Source organism: Nipponia nippon, unplaced genomic scaffold (genome assembly GCF_047370975.1).
Source record: "Nipponia nippon isolate SJK-2023a ecotype South Korea unplaced genomic scaffold, ASM4737097v1 scaffold_25, whole genome shotgun sequence".
Taxonomy (NCBI): Eukaryota; Metazoa; Chordata; class Aves; order Pelecaniformes; family Threskiornithidae; genus Nipponia; species Nipponia nippon.
Genome location: NW_028262342.1, coordinates 4,222,077 through 4,241,405, shown reverse-complemented (window position 1 = coordinate 4,241,405; position 19,329 = coordinate 4,222,077). Strand labels below are relative to the sequence as shown.

Genomic DNA, 19,329 nt, shown 5'->3' with positions numbered 1-19,329 from the left:
GCTACATAGTTTCTCTCTATCTGCTTTTGCTTGGGCACATTTCTTTTGCTCTGGTCACTTCATATACACACTTTTTGGTGCTCTGCAAGAGCCTGTCTCAGCCCTGTATTCTGCGTGTTGCACGTACGCTACTAAAGCAAAGTTTCATATATTCACAGAACAATGGAAACAAAAGACAGAAACATATCCCACTTAACTACTTATTACATCAAATGTGCCTCAGAAGTCAAAGGATCCTGTCTGATCATTCACCATTCCTTAAGGCCCAAGAAATCTGGCCCTTGAGACTATCGAGGCTGTGTAGCTATTCCAAGTTTAACATACAAGTGGCAATGGGGTCCAGTACTGCCCAGTTCATGAAGTAAAACCACAATCCTTGCCCTAGACAGCTTAGAGAGCAAGGGATTTTGTCAAAAACACAGCCTTGACTCATGCTAAAGGACAACACAAAGAACTTGTGGTGCCCTGCACCGGTGCAGCGCGGGTGTTATATGTTACGTCGTGTCCTTCGTGTATTTTTGGAAGGTGGGAGCGAGGATGTCCATTTCTGGATGAGATGGAAAAGAAGCAACAGCTCTGCAGAAATTCGCTTGAAATTTTGTGCATAATGATTTCACAGAGAGCTTTCTGCTGTTGACCCCAGGTGGTACACACATAACTCCTCCAGCACAGAATACACACAAACCTTATCTAGAGACATTAAAGAAAGCTGCTTGACATTGAAAATCAAATTGATTTCTTGCCAAGATTTCACAAGGGCATGTGTGACAGCAAATGACATGCTTAAGCCTTGCAAGAAGAAAATAAACATGTCCAATGCAAAACCCATCAGTTTCTGTGCCAGCTTGAATTATGCACATCTGTACTGATTTGACACCCAGCTTGCTTGGCAGAAGAGGCAAAGTGTGTGTTGCCACAAGCTGAAATAGATAAATAGGGTAGAACAGTGCTCGCTGTCTTATATAAGGCTGCAGAGAAAGCAGCTCACAGTTTTATGGAAATAGTGTCCAGTCGCTTTGTTTCTCACTTTCCTATTCAGTGACAGTTGCTTGGAAAGCCACTGCTGCTGCCCTTGCACTTTATTTTTCTACTTCCTTTTCCTTTTGTGCTATGTACTGAACAATTAGCCATCAGAAAACTGTTGACTTTCTGCTTTCTTATAGCTAGGACAGAATTTCAAGTCAGGCAGAAACAGCCTTCTTCCAAACAGCCAGCAATTTAGCGTTTGAGGCACTTAGATGGATAAGAACACCTGAAGCTCACACCCTTGCTCGGCGTCTGGCCGAGCAGGCCCTTGACCATAAGGCTCCCGTACCCCGAGTGATCTCCTGCCGTTAAACTCCAGGCAATTTGGGGGTCCCCCTCCCCGAGCGCCTTTTCGTTTCCTGGAAATTCGTGTTCCTGCGTGAAATGAGGTCAGCTGTCTGAACTCCAATTCTTAAACAAAAGGAATGGAAACAGAATTGCTCGCTATTGCCCTGCTGTGTGACACAAGGTCTCTTTTCCCTCTGATGTCATTTCTCTTGAATTATTTGTCAAATCGGAGCGTGGACTCTTCAGGCCAAGCACCGTCCTTTAACACGAGCGTAGGTCATGCCCAGCACGTTGGGACCGCTGGCTGCTGGGATGCCATAAATAACGCTCCCTATTTCACTCCCGGTGAACAGAAACAAATGTTTCTTTGAGTCCCTGCATACTTCCATCCACCAGAGATTAATGTAACTGCCACCTCCTGCCGTGCATTTTGCTATATTAACATAAAGTTTCTATTGCACAGCAGTTTGATCCATTTGTGTTTATTTAACTCCTGTGTTCTGACAGAAGAAGATGGAGAATCTGCATAATTAATAATGACCCAAGCAATCTCACTTAATGCCTGTTCTGAAACCCCTGACTATCCTTGTTAACTAATGACATCTATAATAGTGTCAGACAGGTAAAAGACTCCTTTAGTCTGCTGAGATATTATTCACCTGGGATTATCAATGGGTGTTTTTCAGCTCTAGCCATTAGCTGGAATTGCTTAGGTCATTCATAAAACTTCTTTTACTTTTCATGAAGGGAGCACAAAAACAGGGCTGGAGCAAAAAGCCCTGCATCAGGATATATATATATATATATATATATATATAGCCATAGTCCTCCTTTGCTGTCACCAAGGCAGAAAAAGGGATAATAAGAGTTCTCCCGATAATAAGCCCTTCTCCTGACAGCTTTGGAGACATCAGCGACTCGTTAAATGACCACAACAAGCCGTGCTTGCTGCAGCGGGCTGCCTTGCTCCCCAGGACCTCCCTCCGCCCCTTCGAAAGACGACGAACCCTTTTGGCTGCCTGCTGGGTCTGGGTGCCCGTCCCTGCGAGGCGCTGGAGCAGCATGCACGGCATCTCCAGCCTTCCAGGGTCCGCTGAGACAAGCCCCGAGTTCAAAGCCCAGTCTGTGTGATCTTAGCCCAGACTGCCCATCAAACCTCCTGCTTTGGCTCAGCTTCCCTTTGAATTAAAAATACTCTGTCGCACAGCAGACTAATCACACTGCCAGCGAGTCTCCAAGCTGTAGCTGGCGCGTCAAGAGCAGTGCTGCTGTAACTGTTGTCCCAACTTATTATGCAGTGAGCCTTAGCTACCCTTAAGCATTTAGTCTGTACCAACACCATTTTTATTTTCATTTACTAGCAGTTTTGAAGGGATTTAAAGACCGTGCTCCTTGTGTGTCTCTATCACAGAGCATCAAGAAAGAGGGAAACTGTGAATTTTAAGGTCAGAAAGCTGAAGGAGACCAGGTTTAGCTTCCCGTTTGCTCAAAGAACAGATTCAGTCCAGTCCATAGGAGCAAAAGCTTCACAGGTTTTTCCTCACTGAGATGCTCCCGGCCTGAGCAGATCTTTGGGCTCACGGATGGTGGGTCTGGGCTTCTGACCCCTGCGGCAGCCCAGGCCACTGGGCCTTAATGATCCCAGCCCTGGCTGCAGCCGAAGTGACGAGCTCCCCTTCTCGTCACCTCTCCCACCGCTGCCCCAAGCTGAGCAAAGCCCCGCGGCGCGGGCAGGCAGGAGCGCAGGCAGCAGTGCCACCCCCGATCTTAAACAGGCAACAGCCCCCTGGCCACAAGCTGCTTTTTCAAGAGGCCGTGGGAGATGTGGGGTTCTGAGTGGGCAAAGGCTTTATGTCCTCTGACGAAGTAAACTTGTAATTCCTGATATCGGAACAATGCTGTTTGCCAAATCAGATGAAATGCTTGTAACGGGGGCTAATCAGATTCTACATTAATGAGAGAAAATATGAAACTAATCAACACCCAGGCAGGTCTCTAGGCTGCAGGCCTATTAAACTTCATAAAAAATTAATGACTGAAAGAGCAAAATCGTTTGTAAGGGGTCTCCAGTGGCTGTGGAAGCGTCTTGAGTACCGTTCACCTCTCATTACACTGAATTAGCCTCACTCTCCAACCCCAAACACCATCTACTGAGCAGCAGCTTCTGCTAGCCCTGGATAGCTCTGTTTCAAGAGAGTCCTGACATATTTATCCATCCTCCCTCCCTCCTTCACACCTTCTGCTCCACTTTCATGATGGCTTTTTCCATTTTAATTAAGGAAATTTGTACTCCGGCAGCTCCCGGGAAATACCTTTGTTCCTTGAGGTCTGCGGGTGCCCGCGGAGAGCAGGGAGTGGGGCTGCTCCATCGGCTGCTAACGGGGCGCGTGGTGGCAACCTGCAAAACAGGGACAAGCTGGTCTAAGAACAGGGAGAGCAAGAAAACCAGCCGCCGCTCCACCAGTATTTTTGGCTTCAAGATATTTTCCTGTTTGGAAATGAATTTTCATTTGGAAACATGAATGGAGGAAAGATTCCTTCTGATGTCTGCAAGATGGCTTTGCAGACGTTGGACTCCCGTCGGAGCCACTGGAATTCAGTCTCAGTGGTGCCAGTTTCACTGTGCCACCTCCAGCAGGTTACGAATTACTAATAAAATGGAAAAATATAGATCATAATACAATGAACCGTACAAGACTGTAAACAAGGCAGGTTCTTCTGGCTTACATCTGTTGAACAAAATGGATACTCCACTGATTTCAGCTGTTCTAGTCAAGTATAAATAAGATGAGCTAAACCTGCCCGGTCCAGTTCTTTTTCTCACATGCATTGTTCAAGTTCTCATGTAATTGAAAGGTTGTGCACAACAGATCACTTAAAGTGATCTTCTGTATTCAGTGTCGTGGAGGCAAAACAATCTTTTCTTAGATTTTTTGGCTGGGAAAACAAAAGACCATTAGAGCAAATCTTAAATATTTAATGCAGTGTGTAAATTAGATGTTTAAGTACATATCTAGTTCAGTGAAAGAAAAGTCAAGGAGGTACATTAAAAAGTATGAGAAAGACAGCTGGAGGATTCAGTAATCATTGTTTCAGTACATGTGTCTCAGAAGACCCAGAGGTTTTGATCTGAAACATCTTCATGCCTGAATGGTTGTCAGGGGCGTAGTCCCGGTCCTATTTATAACCTGGTGCAGCTGAATTAAGCACCTCTTGTTTCTTAATCAGGTTACAGGAGACTGTCATTTATGTCTTCAGTATTGAGATGTTTCATTTTCTCTCCTTACGTGGCATTGCAGTGCATTAGTGGGAACTCATTGCCAGTAATGAACCTGCTTTGAGGATGGAAGTCCCACAGCTTATCAAGGCTTAATCTTTGCACAGTGCACTAGAGACAAGGCCGCATTCTCTGCTGCCGTGGACTTTGCGAAATCATTTACCTCTGCGCAAGTAAGTAGCTGTTTCTGCCATTTTGGTGCAGCAGCAGCTAAGATGGGCTTTGTTCTCAGCTCCCTCAAACAAAGTCCTCGGGGATGCTCAGCAGCCATCAGCCTAACTTACCTGAACCCTGCTGCCTCCAAGCTCTGCAGAACAACTGCGGTATCTCACGGTAGCTTTTTAAACAAATAATTCTTGCTTTTTTTTTTCTTTGCCGCTTAACACAGGAGAAAATGATAAAGCCGCCTGTGACTTAAATACAAAGTTGTCATCCACACTGCCAAATAGTCTCACCTTGCAAAAAGCTGCAATATGACAAAAATGCATGACCATCCCAGCAAAAAAAAAGGGCAAGAATAAGTAGAAGGCAACTGGTCTGATACCTGAGGGCTCTTTAGGCCTCTTCAAGCAACATGATTTTCTTGGACAGCATGCATGGAAAACCACTGCTATCCTGTGCACACTAATGGCCACCTGGTTTGGAGTCTCAGCTGAGGGGACAAGCTTAAGTGGGGACGATGAAGGACCAATTCCTGATAATACTTCTATAACTGGTTAGTGGTGCACACGGAAAAGATACTGAGAAGGGCTCTGCTCTGCCAGTGCCTACACGGTGACCATACATAAAGTGAGACGGGTTTTCAAAAGCTATCAGTCAGTTATCCCTGTTCCAGAGTTCAAATTAAGCAATTACTGGAGACCCTCCCTGATGAAGACTGTAGGGATTTCCCAAATGAGACTGGTGATGCTATCCTGTCACCCGGCACGCCCAGCACAAGCGCATTGACTTTCTCTCGTCTGCTATTCTTTGCGTTTCCTGGCTGCCTCTGTAACAAATCTCCACTCGCGCAAAACTAAGGTTGGAAGTTGTGACCCATCATCAGAATTTCCCTGGCTTCTGCAATTCCTTTAACTGCACTGGTATATAAAGTTATTATACATCTGTGCCATTGATGTGCTCCTCCAGCGCTCATTTACGTTAAAATATTTTGGATACTATTGAGTAACAGAGGTAGGATCCACCTGTCCGCTGAAATACTAAGAAACCTCTCCTTTTAAAAAAACGTAACTGCGATTTATCATCCATTGTAGCTGGACTGACTCTGAGGTTGGGAAGGTGGATGTGCTGGATACAAAAAGGACAGAACAAAGCAGGTGGGAACAGGTGGTGGGAGCTTTTGATGACCACACAGAGAATACAGCATCATTAAGAAGATAGATGCAGCTCTTCCTCTAATTTATTATCTACATTGTCTCTTCCAGGACCACATTGTCTGCAGGGCAGAGGAAGGGGCTGTGTGATCTCGCATGAAGCAAGAAGGCAGGACTGGTGCAAAGAGCTCTGAAAAAAGGAAATTAATCAATTGCTTTGGTACCTTGGGTTCTTAACTTTTTCGGGCAGAGCATATTTATTGCTGAATCTCATCTTCTTACTAATATTCAGTTAGAATGCAATAAGTGAAACCAGCTCGTTAGAAATCCAGGCAATGTATTCATGTGTTTTTTTCTTCTCTTTTGGGAATCCTCTCCTGTGTAAATAAGACACATAATAACCCTTCTCTACATTTTACACGTGCGCTGCTTTTCAGCCATAAATGTCACAGTGCTAGCATAATTATCCCCATTTTCCAGAAGAAAAAAAGAAGCACAGAAGGGTCTGATCCACAAATATTAGATGTGACAGCTAAATTTGGATGCCCATGTAGACTGCAATTTTCAGTCCTCCCACCTTCTCTGAAACAAGGAAGAATTGCTCAGGCAATAGCATCAAAACACCCAATGCCTACAGTTAGGCTCAGATTTCCAAACTAGCTCCAAAGATTGTTTACAGTTGGATGCTCCTGCCTTTGAAAAAAACCTAAAACTTATTTTTGCGCCTGAACGGGGATCTGGGTTCCTCAGAAGATCTGATCTTCATCTTGGGGAGATCCTGGCACATGTACTCTCAGAAATAAAACACCGAAAGGAGACCCAGTTCTTGGAAAACTGGATTGCAAGGTCTTTTCTATGGTCCGAGTACAGCAGGTTTGGCACAAGAGCTCTTGCAGAAGCCTTAGAACGATGCTTTAACCCATAACTGTTTCAGGGAGCTGTTATGTGCGCATATGAAAGGGAGTTTTATCTTGTATTTAGGCACTGACTTGTTAAGTCCATCAGCTCCTACTTGACACACGCAAGCACTCACACTGCACAAACAGACAGTTTAAATGCAAAGTGTATTCTCAGGATACACCAGCCACTGCAGCAAATTAAAGCCACTTAAATGCTGCTCTAACCTGAGCTACTCCGCTGCGTGCTGCTAAATGCCACGCTCCCAGCTCCCACCGCTGGCCCTGCCTCTGCTGTCATCTCCCCTTTGCAACCGGGAGAGACCGAGCCAGAGGCTGTGCAGAAAGGCCTGAGCACGGCTGGAAATCAGGCTTTAGAGAAGATACACCGACCAAAACACTAATCCTGCACAGGGAAATCTGACCATGTGTTTTTTAAAAACCCACCCAGGGCACAAATGACAGGGAACATGAAGATAGTAAGACTCAACAGAGCCCATAAACTACTCAGCAAGATACAATCCTTCTATGCTCCATCTATCCCTCAAGGACCTACCAATTTTCAGCTGACAGTGCCATAGATTTAGCTCCATTTAATTTCTGAATTTACACAAAGACACTGTAAGTGATTGTGATTTTCCAGTGGAAAAATAGGGTCTCGCTGTATCTAACCCTCTGAGTATTTTAATCTTCAAATCAATGAAATCCATTAAACAAATTGCTCTCCCCCCTTCTCCATGCATCCTATCCAAACTGAATGGTTTTGCCATTATTTATTTATTTTGAAGCATGTTTCACAGCTCTGATGATGGATGGAGCACTTCTGCTGGTGCAGTTCAGCTGTCGAAGGGCTGCAGCAAAATCAGAGTTTCAAACTTTGAATGGAAACAAATGGCCTGTAAATGCAGTGCTCCGGAGGAAAAGACGCTCCACAAAAAGCCTGAAATGTTTACAGATTTTAGGCTTCATGCTCTGTATGTGCAAATCAGAAGTAATGACTAAAAACAGCTCTTCTCTTTGGAAAGGTTAAGTGTCTCATCTCATACAAAGGAACTCTGTGTACCAGCACTCTTAAATCCTGGAGTGAGATCAAGTGCGCGTAGTCTTGATAGCAGAATATTTAGCGATAAAGAATGAGTATCAGGGAGGATTGAAAATATGGAGAGCAGGCAGATGTGCTGCAGCACTTGGAACTGTATTGACAAGACTGAGTCGGAAATTCACCCCATAGAGAATGCAAAAAAATAGAAAAATAGTTGGAGATTCATGTGTTTAGATGAGGGTGTATCTTTACCATGCTGAGGAGATGAAGGGATGAAAAGATTTCCCGCCCGCTCTTGCAAGGAATTCCTGCTCCATCTGGGTACAGACTAACAAACAGGCAAAATCTCTTGGAAAACTACATGTGGATATAATGGTGGTCACAGACTTCATTTTTCTCGGGTTTTGGAAAGGAGCAAGAGCCCCTTCCTTTTTCAAGGCTAGGGTGAAGATCAGGGATGGCTTTCTCAGATACAGCCTTCAGAGCCAGGCTTATTGATGGACTTTGCCCGATCTTAAGAGATTAGCAAATTATGAAATGAATATTTCATGATATATTTTAAAAGGATCGTGGCTCTAGGACATACAGCCTGATCTCACCGAAACTGCAGAAAGACACTACACTCAAGTTTGGGTCTGGAAGCAGTAAGAGATTTTTCTGTCTGTGTATCAGCCCATTTCACACTCAGCAAACAATGAACTGGGTAGAGCCCTGTATGTCTAGTGAGAAATATTTTTCTTACTGGTCTGTTGGAGCTAATGAGATAGTTTTCTAAATTAAGTCTCTAAACATGACATTAAGCAGAATGGGGAGGAGAGTAGAGGGGCTGGCAAGAGTCCATAATTAATTTTCTGACATTTGGAGAACTGTGACATTGGGTCTTATCTGTCTGTGATTAAATACTCCACAGCCCTAAGGCAACTGATAGTATTTAACCAGTCTTCTGATATCCAGACAAATAACAACTTACTATGTCTCAGACTCAACAGAAGGGGGAAAAAAAAAAAAAAAAAGTCAAGGGCTTAAAATTAAAGCATTGAAGCATTGTTGTGACTGAGCTTCTCAAGCAATGAAAATCCATTTTTGGCGTATTGACATTATAAAAGGCAGGGTTAAAACATTAAGTTCTGGCTCGTTTACAGGCCAGCACTCTGTGTCTCCTGCTTCGGATGGTATGGATACGTAAGAAGAGATGCTCTGTTGGCGTAAGAAGGGGGAAGCGATGGGAAGGAAGCGTGAGCTGCTGAGGAATATGAAGAATCGGCAACAGAGTCTAGAGCTGGGGCTGTGGAACACTGATGTTTGCTGCTGGGAGAGGACCTGGCTTCTGTTGGCAGGGCACTGGCCAAGCAGGTCTCTCCATCGTTGTTTGTCCAGCACTCACCACAGAGATTTCACACACACGGTATAACTTGCCAGTGGAATTGGCCACGCCACTTAATTTTTCTGCTTCCCAGTAAGAAGAGGGGAGTAAGAGGATAAATGCTCTCTTTGTCGGTCTTGCCTATGCAGATTATGAACTCTTTGAGAGCGGATCTCCTCCTAATGAGTTTAACACAAAGGCATCTTGCACCAACAGTAATGCTAAACCACGTAGGAACTGTTTGGGTTCCTATTTAATGGAAAAAAAAAAAAAAAAGAAAAACAGAGTTGGTAGCTACATGCAGTCAGAACTCGATGATGAGTGCCAGTGACTGAAGCAACCTATGGGAAATTTCCCTCCTCTGACCAGAGGACAGCTGCCAACACACGAGAAACAAGAAGAGGTTTTGTGAAGGATCCTTCATTTTGACTTCCTGAACGTGCAAAAAGCAGAAAATCTGGGAGTACGCTGAACCCATTTAAACTGTGTTTAGCAAGATAATTGCAGCAGCTAATTGCCAAATAATAATAATAATAAAACATCTTGAAGTTTGCTAATGGATGGGTTGAAATACTGTAATTCTTAACAGATAGCAATTAATACAGGCTTGAGTATCCAATAAATTAAGAGATCTCATCTATTCTGTACTGGAACCACATGATGACATATTATATGATGACAGCTCTGGCTTAGAAATCAGATATGTCTGGAATTCTTTTATTTTTATGGGGACAGACAGACATTCTCTAGTGGAAGCTAAATGAAGTTAAAGCCCTTTTGTAAACAGTTTGCAATCCCTGTATTCATTAAAGTCAAAGGAAATTGTGCTGTTAATCAAGTCTTCATTTTAAAAGGATCAGAACAGGGCCTGTCATGTAGCCCTCTCTCTCTCCCCACTTTTCCAATAATCACAGATCAAGGCTGTGTAAATTAAAGCCTAAATTTGGCTTTCTGTTTAATTTAGTTCTGTTCAGCTCTGGCCTTTTGGCCACAGTATCATTTGCAAAGTGTGACCAGGAGATTTGAGAGCAAATTTTTTGCTGGTTTCCCTTTGGTCCGTGATGCAGGGTATAAAGCTTTCCTTCTCACAAAGTTCTATTTGCATAAAACATATATATTTGCTTGTACCGTCTGAAGCTGACAGCATTTGAGCACACTCCACACTCTGAAAGAATTTTATTTCAAACTGAAAATCATTAATGTCTCAGGGTGGGGCGGGTGTTTGGTTTTCAAGGCAGTGTCACGTAGCTTCTTCACTGTGAAGCAAAATTGAAAAGCAGGCTATGAGAAGTTACAGATTTCTGAAATTTCTCAGTCTCAGGGTCCTTGACATCACGATGTGTTACAGCTGACACGATCTCACATGGCACACCACTTAAAAACATTTGAATGAGGTTCTTTTTTCATTCTAAAGATAGAGCGTAAAATTGTCTTTCTTCAAAGAAAAGAACATAGCTACAGAAATCGTGCGTGGACAAAGCACTGAAGGAACGCATCAGTCCTTGAATTACGAAGAGCAGTGCCGTGCCATCAGGACGGGGTTCTGTTTCACTGTCTGCAGCACACACACATATGCCTTCTCCCCAAGATGCAGAATGAACCGTCAAAACCATCTGAAACCAAGGAGAATCTATGAATGAGTTTGGAACTGTCACTACTACCATTTCTCTACTGTCACTGTTCTAAAAATGACTACTTTCATAACGAAGCCAAAGTATGTTTGTAATTTGTTAATAGCTGGGAGTAGAAGATTGGCCCTTGCTCTGTGCTGGTGCTAAAAAGTGGCCCCTGTAACCGCAGCCCTGCGCTGCTGCCTGTGAGCCCCGTCAAGGCCAAGAAATGGTACCGTACTGGCTCTGGAAGGCGGTATTCCTGCCTGCTCTTGCTTGGGCCTTGTTGGCTCAGATGGGCCATTTATTTTTTTAAAATGTTTCCTGTTTTAATATGAGGGCACTAGCAAAGAATGCATGTCAGAGGGATGCAGCTGGTCCTCAGGTCACAGTGACAGCCAAACCTTCGCTCTTGAAACACCTTCAGCATATTTTCATCCTCTTCGTCGTCCACATTTTAAATGTCTCATTTGAGTTGCTCCAAGTTACAGCCTCAAACATGCCTGTGTTTGACAAGAATCTAATCTCCAAAACACCTAAAATACTAGGCAGTATTAAGTTGTTGGGGCTTTTTAATTTTAAAAAAAGTGCGGCATGGGAAGAGATTTTCAAAGAGAGAGTTTGTCTCTGAAAGGTTAGAGCAAGCTCAGTTGCTGCCACTCTCCGAAATTAAAGGTTAAATTTAGCCAAAAAGGGGAAGCGGTGTCTTCCATCAGTGAGCATTCAATTGCAGTGACATAACAATGCCACAAGAGCAATTTAATTCTTGGCATATTTAGAGGTGGCATTAGGGAGTCTACCAAGGTAGCAATTTTCTAGATAATCAACTTAATGTCTTCATTCTAAGTGCATTTATATGTGTAAGTTAATTAGGGGAGTTAATTTTCACAAATAGCAGAAAATCTGCATTTCCCAGTAAGCTTTGTTTCATGCCAGTTCATGATTCAAGGTAGCTGAGAAAGATAACCCGACGTTCCTATCTGTTACAATAACCAGCCTGCATCATGAGCAGACTTCATTTGTCAGTCTGACAGATGCACTGACGGGTTTCTGGTGCTCGTACTGCCGAATCCAAGCACTCGCTGGGGGCAAAAGGACAACTTTACACCACATTGCATAGTTGTAGAGACTACTAATCACAGCCCCGAAAAGACTGCAGCATCCATCCACATTACTTAGCACGGTCAAAGGGTAGAGAGAAACTTTTGCTGGCGAAAATAAGAAAATGGAAATAGATGCTAAGTGACCTTCTTCCTTTTCATGTCATTTCAAAACAGTTAAGTGTGCCACATTTTTGCAGGACCAGTGCAAATCACTGGGGAACCAGGATGAACATGGATCAAAATTACTGGCAGTAAATATGGAATTGCAAAAATGCATCTCAAGGGGTGGCAAAACGTCTCTGTTGCTGAAACAGAAGTTCCCCACCGCAACCCCATTACAGGACGCTGTGCTGTAGGGAAAAATGCTAGAAAGGATCTCGGTGGATGACTTCACAATTGTCGCAAACCTTTATGCTAAAATTCTGTAAAAAGGATAAAAGCAGACAGTGATATCCGGCCTCAGTGAAGCAAAAGGGAATTTTACCACATGCTTTAAAAAGCCCAGAATTTCAAATAGAGTCTGTAAAAGTTAAATTGCTCTGAATAGCCACGATGTATCTCCAAATTTAGCAGGGCTATCTGAGTCCACAGAAAGTGCCCATGTATTAAAATAATGACTACTTTCCACTTTTAAAAATCATTAATGCCTTGGGTTGGAAAAAGAAAGCATTTTTGCTGATTGCTTTTACACATGTCCCTCTGAGGAGCTCTCAGCACCGCTCTCTCCTGTCCTCCTTTCTGCTGGGCTTCCGCATATTCTCCTCCACGTGTCCCCTTCGGCCCCGTTTTCATGTTCATTTTTATCTTACTGAGCACAAGCCAGCTCGGAGCAAAGACAGAGGGCATATGACAACAGGGCCACTGCACTTCAGATATTACTGTGAGAGCAAATATGGCTTCTCAAGCACAACTTAAACATGAGCCATTTTCTGCCACTGGTGTGGGGCCAAAAACCCACTTCCCTGCTCCCCAAATCCATCCACCCAAACAGGCTGACACCCGGAGCGGGGAGGAAGGCGTTTGCTCTTCGTGCGCCAGATGAAAGATGCAAATGTGCAAACTCGCACAAAGGCAGGAGGAAGCCGGGAGAAAAAAAAAATTATTTCTCACTGGTTTGTGTGAATGGAAGCTGCTGGTCTCTACACGGCAGTACAGACACGCCGGATTTTGTGTTGTGACATGCTGATCTGCCATTATGTTTTGTGGAGGCAATAGTGGAAGAAAGGAACATATGGAAACTTTGATTTCCACATTTACACTACTCCTGCTATCACGGTTTTACATCCAACTATTCTTTTCAACATGAAATTTAATTATCTTCTAAGCATTTATAATCCACCCATCACTGCAATACCCAGGTGCCAAACACAACAATTAAAAAGAATGATTGCTTCCCATGAAAGGGCCGGTCTCCTGGTTCTCCTCACGAGGAACGGGTTTTGCCACGCGTACAGGAGGGTCAGGATTTACAGGAAGGGAGCTTTGCTGGCATGCAAATACAGGCGACACAGGAACACCACCAGCTCGGTGCAATGTATTTAATGTAGAGAGACGGTGGAAAAGGGTCTGCACCCAGAAAGCAAACGTTTCATTGGTAAAAGAATGTGTCTGGAAAGTACCTATTGCAAACTGCTAGTAAAATGTTTTTAACTTACTTGCACACAGGCGCTGAGCTGCCCCTCTACGGTCTCATGACAGAAGCCAACACCTGTAACAGAAAGAAAGACAATAACTTTAGATTTTGCTGAATCTTACAGGGGACAATTTCATGTGCTTTGGCAACTTAAAAAACCACACATATTTGCCTTGTAATTCATCAGCTACTGCCTGTGCGCAGTAACAGCCTTATGGATTTGGAGAGAAAGAGTCTGGGCAGAAAGCAAGCGGCAGAACAGCCAGCACCTGATTTTAAAGAAATTATTACATCTTAAGGTGATCAGTTGGCAGTTGCCTCAGATGTGCTGCAGGAGAGGCATGGGAGCTGGCACGGCAGCCAGCAGCCAGATGTACCGCAGTTAGCACAGCTTTCCAAACCCTCCTACCCCGTGGTTTCTTATCAAGCAAAATGGAAACCATGACAAGAGGGGAAATAAAAGCAAGAGCCTGGCACATTCAGCAAGAGACTGAGAGCTAGCGCTTTCTTGCAGTGATGCAAAACAGGAGCGACTGAAGTACAGTGCTAGGCGAGTTTATATATGAAATAAACATTTTTAAGCTATCTATTAACCTACGTTAGCCTTCAATTAGATCAGTAATGCTTTGAGGGAAGAACTGTTTCTGATGTATGCTTATACTGAATAACGAAAGATTGGCCCCCAGGTACTACAGCCCTATCAATAATAAACATTATTACTAAATAATAGCAATGAAGACTTGGAGTTAATATTTAAAATGGGCACGAGACCAAGAGCATGCCCAAGCACATTTCACGCTTATTTTAATTGCCACAAGACAAATAGAATGAGGATGGATGTTCACTCAAAAGGGTATGATTCTGTTTTGCTGAAGCACTCAGATTTTAGTGTGCTATTGTCAAGCCTATTTGGAGTAAATTGTGGGTAGAATTGCAATGAGAGATGTAGTTGCCTAGCAAAGGTCTAAGATTTCCATTTAAAATTAATGTGAACTGTTTCTCCAAATCTGACATATGGGCTTTGAGAACCCCTGCCAAGATGTCAAGAGCTAGAATGCTCCCCCTCTAACTCCGAAAAAACGCTGGAGGCAACTTTCTCCTGGTATTTTGGCATTTGGCTCAAATGCAAAACAGAGAGACACAGAAACCCTCCTGCAGTGGAGCTCCACAACTCGGTCCATTTACAGTCACAAATAATGCGATCGCTCAGATCAGACATCAGCTCTGCTCCCTCCTGGACCAGCAACTGAACCTGCCCTCGGGGTGTCCGCCTCAGAGAGGGGGTTTGGGGATGCTCCTCATCCTCTGCCCTCCAGCGATCTCATCCACCAGGGGAGCATCCCCATACCACCTGCAGCGCAGCAATGCTATCAGGAAAGCTCCTTGTCCCTTCAGATCAGTGAATTGGAGACTCAGTCACGCTGAAAGCCCTTTGACGGTCCACAAAGGCAAGCAGTCAATGGCTTATCTGAGCAAACTGAGCCCCTGGCTGAGGGATGGTGGTCAGAGACCATCAGACAGATCAGAGTGGCACAAGCGCCACCAGAGCTTTTGGTTCTTCTGAAATTCAGATCACACTTATTCATTTACTCTGTGACCAGCAAAGAAAGGAGAAACAATTAGTGTGGTGGTGTGACAGATGCATGGTCTGTGGTTAAAGTGTTGGCATAAAACTGGTGCCAAAGGAGATTTGGGAAGTGCTCAGTTCTTACGGGAATAGCAGCCATTAAGTAATTATATTCCCATTTAATCCCTTTCCAAACCTCTCAGCTATTTCAAAGGCTTTTTATTATGACCTTTTGGAGCCCTCAAGTTTTGCTCTGAACACGGCTTGGCTGCTAGCTGATGCTCTCCTGAACCAGGCAAGCTGGTGCGGTCCCCAGTCAGGTCCTCTCTGCATCACTGCTCCCACCATCATCCTAAAGCCTTCCTCCCGCTCCACCCTGGGCTCCTGGGCACAGCAAAGGCCTTTTCAAATCCTCCAGTTCCCCATCTCCCTGATTTACCTTCCCCTCCATCAGATCAGCTTCTGATCTAGACTTTCTTGGATACCCAAGCTTGCTCAGCACTTAGGAAAGTTCATTTCCCTTTAAATAAATTCCCCTTCTACTCCACTAAAAAGAATAAACACTTCTCTTTGGTTTGTTTTCTTTTTTTTTTCCCCCACATTTCCCAAATTATACCCTTTCTAATGAGTGTGAAACTCTTTGCAGTGAAACACGGTGGCAATAAGGGTGAAATCTGCCGAGGGTTATACAGAACCAAAGATTAAACTGTTTCAGAATGCAGCGTGGGGCAGGGGAACTGCAGAGGAGAGGAGAACGGAGAAAATACACATCAAGGTGTAGGGAGGATAAACAAAATCAGTTCTAAAATATAAGAAAAAAGATAAAGATGCTAAAAATGGCTCCAGAAAGACAGAAATGAATGCTCAGCTTCCCACATCACCTTTAGGATGCTGAAGCAAGCTCCCAGGCAAATGAGAAAGGATGGTCTCTGGATGAAGAAACTTTCTGGAAGAAACAGGCCAGTCCGCTGCGCGGCTGCCCCCGTCCCTGCACACTGCCGCTTCCCCGGCAGTTCTCAGACAAAGACGATACGCACGCCTGGCTGGAGAGGCACGCTACTCAGCTGTGCAAGGAGGCAGGCGGGTTTGTGCAACTGCAGCTGCAAAGAGAATCCCTGATGTAGACTCTAAACTATTTGGGACAAAAATTTCTTTTCATTTTATTCTCTACAAACACAGCCTGACGCGGCTCTAATGCTCAGAGTAACCTTCTCAGTACTCGTACAAGAGCAGTAAAACACTGGCATAAATATGTCTGGTTTCCCGCCATTCCTTCTTTTGAAACGCAAACACTGTCTTTTACAGCTGAATCCATTGTAGAAGTGGGAGGAGAGAGAAAACTTAAATAAACAGAGAGATGAATCGCAAGAAGAAAATCCCAGCCTCTCCTGTGTCGGCTGGATGCAGTACACCTTCCAAAACAGCACCGCTCCTCCGTCATGGCAGCGGGGCAGAGCACAGCCTTTATAAGCAGCAACACGAGGGCGCAGGTCCTGGAGAAGGAAACTATGAGGAGTTTCATATTCCTGTAAGACAGGATAGCATCTAACATGGGATTTCTTTTGCTCCAGTTTGGCTCCCGCAGGAAGAGATGGTGCTGAGCCATCAACTCTCACATCAGCGTCAGCCACGGGCTTCCCAAACCCTCCATGTTTGTTCACTTATCTTATGCTCAAAGCCACGCTTTATGGCAGTAACACTGCCATCGATAGGTGCAATATAAATGGGCTTCTACGCAAGGCTTGCTGTCGCTTTAAGTATATCTTAATTACACCATGTAGTTCTGGGACCAGATTCCCTGGCTTTCAGATAGGTACGTGCAGCCCAGTGACACAAGACTGCACCGAAGACACCACTCCCCACAGAGACACAGCCTGTTCTGGCCATACCAGGAAAATATTTTCCGGTAATGGAAATAGTCTGGAAGAAGAAACAAAACATGCACACGCACAAAGATGTTGGCTTTTTTTGTTTAATCTGACTTGGAATATGTTGAATTGGTTCATTGTTTGGAGAGGAATCTGAGCAGAATTAATGATTCGTGCAGGCAGGAAGAGGCACTGTTTTGCAAACGCAGTGGCCAGACATTCTCCAAGATCTGTAATCTAATTTAGCTTGGAGAGTTAATGATTTTAATGATTTGTTGTGATCTCAAAACAACTGTTAGGAGATAAATCTACATCATTAAACCTATTATGGTGTTTTGCTTCATTTAGCAAATGGTGTTTTTTTGTTCAGAAGACGCCCACATTTTAAACAAGCAGAGAGGTCAGCTGCTGATGGTAAGGAACAATTTATTCCCAGCTCCCTCGGAGACTGAAATAAAAGGTGTCCTTGGGAAAAAAGTAATTCTTCACAAATGTTATTGGCTATTTTATAAACAGAAAGCTTTGCTTGCGCTGTGATGCGTGTCACTGTGTCAGCGCCTGTTACAAACCAGACAAGTTTTCTGAAAACAGCCACCCAGCTGATGGTTCAGGATCACTTGGTTTTAGATCCAGTTACTTCGCAAGGAGTCACACGGGGCTGCCGAGCTCCGGGAGCAGAGCTCGCTGATGCTTGCTTTAAGTTTAAGGCAGTCGGAGAGCAATAGAAAGAGAAAAATGTCAACACTGAGAAGCTTTTTAGCAGCTGTTTAGCTCTGGATGGGGTGTTTCACTTCTGATTTTGGAAAGACGGGTCCACGTCCCAAAGCACGGCAGGCGATGAACCGTCCCCTTGCAGGACATCTCCATGGAGAAGGTAAAGTACCACTAACAAAGCCCGCGTCTTCCAGCTGTCATTCCAGCACCTCCCTCCTGCCCTGCACCTCTCCTGCGCACTAAGACGCCGTTCGAGAAAGAAAAATTTATGTAAGACTGATATGAGGTTTAGCCCATAAAACGTGCATTTAATTCCCTTGAGATTGACTAATCACGCTACCATTCTCTTACAGATATGGTACATAATCCTTCTGCATGCACAATCAAACAACAAATGCCGACACCACAGACACGAATGCCTTGACTTCCATCATCTGTTACGTTCTTCACATAATCAGGGACAAAGTTTGTGACGAAGCAAGGGCAAAGAGATGAAGCTCTGAGAAGTCGTTTCAGCCGCACAAGGAAGATGGAGAGAGCGTGTTCACAAAGTCAGCAGCAGGCGTCCAGCCCCGATGATGTCCCAGCACATTAAGATGCCGATGCAGCTCCACCGAAGGGATGGATTTTGATTACGGTTTCATCGTGTTCTCCCATCACAAGCCTCCTCCAATCTATTCTATTAAAAAGCCTTCCGTGCCGACTGTGAAGAGGATGCAAGCAGAGGAGGATATATGTTTTCTTACTTTTTGTGTCAGTTATTTACACAGCAGAGAGTAAACAATCGACCTCTTTTCCCTGCAAGTTTGAGAAGTCTATTATGATTTGACTACATTTGCCTAAGCTAAATATTTTATAAATTTAAAACATGACTTAAAGGGAAAAGAAAACCAATCCTGTAAACAGCAATGACTGAGTATTTTCTTGCCCAGCCCCTTTTTAATCCCTGGGCAGGGAGAAATACTTCAGTTCTTCAGATGTCATTGAGAAATCAGTACCATGACTCCACGCTTTCAGCCTGCCCGGCAGGTCTGCCTGCCGCAGAGCAAACACGAGAGGTGAGCAGGGAGAGAAATGTATTTGGTGCGTTGTGGAAGTTAAGCACCCACTGGGGTCTGAGCTCCGTCCTTGGAGTCCTATAATCCCCTGCACTGCGTGGATAGCACAGACTTGGCCCTTTAATAACCCAGAGCAAATAAAAGCAAAAAAAAATTCCTTTCAGTTGTGTTTATTTTGGGGAAGCTTCTTTCTTCAGCTCTGACTATAGGCAATATATTTTATTACCCACTGTGACATCCCAAAATGCAGCAATTGAACGTAACTGGAAAAGAAAGTCACGTTCTGCCCTTCCGCATCACTTTCATCCCCAGAGATTCCTATTTCTTACCAAAGAGAAAAGACAGGAGGGTCTGCAGCCGCGCGGGCCGCCGCGCACCCCGTGTGCAGCTACGCACATGCTGCGCTCTAAACACGCTTTGCAAAAGCTATGAAGCATTGGAGACAGCCACCACCCGGACGGCAGTCCGACACTGTCTCATATAAGCCAAGCTCTACACTGGGTCTAAATTAGTTCCTGATTTAGACTTGTTAGTCAATCATATAAGTCAAATCAATAAATTCACATTTTTA

The 19,329-nt window shown here is 44.2% G+C and overlaps 1 protein-coding gene across 4 annotated transcripts in view; it reads right to left on the bottom strand.

Moving 5' to 3' along the window:
• LOC148055259 (uncharacterized) overlaps positions 1-19,329 on the bottom strand; it is a 102,173-nt gene that overhangs the window by 18,504 nt on the left and 64,340 nt on the right. For 2 of the 4 annotated variants that reach the window (XM_087762281.1, XM_087762280.1), the window contains exons 3-4: positions 13,574-13,626; positions 10,451-10,818 (exon numbers count right to left, since the gene is read on the bottom strand). In XM_087762281.1, coding sequence (XP_087618407.1) covers positions 10,609-10,818; positions 13,574-13,626 — 263 coding nt within the window. In that variant the 3' untranslated portion in view covers positions 10,451-10,608. Of the gene's footprint in view, positions 1-3,626; positions 3,713-10,450; positions 10,819-13,573; positions 13,627-18,070; positions 18,404-19,329 lie in introns of those variants that run through there. The other 2 variants (XM_087762282.1, XR_015705746.1) reach the window with 2 other exon arrangements.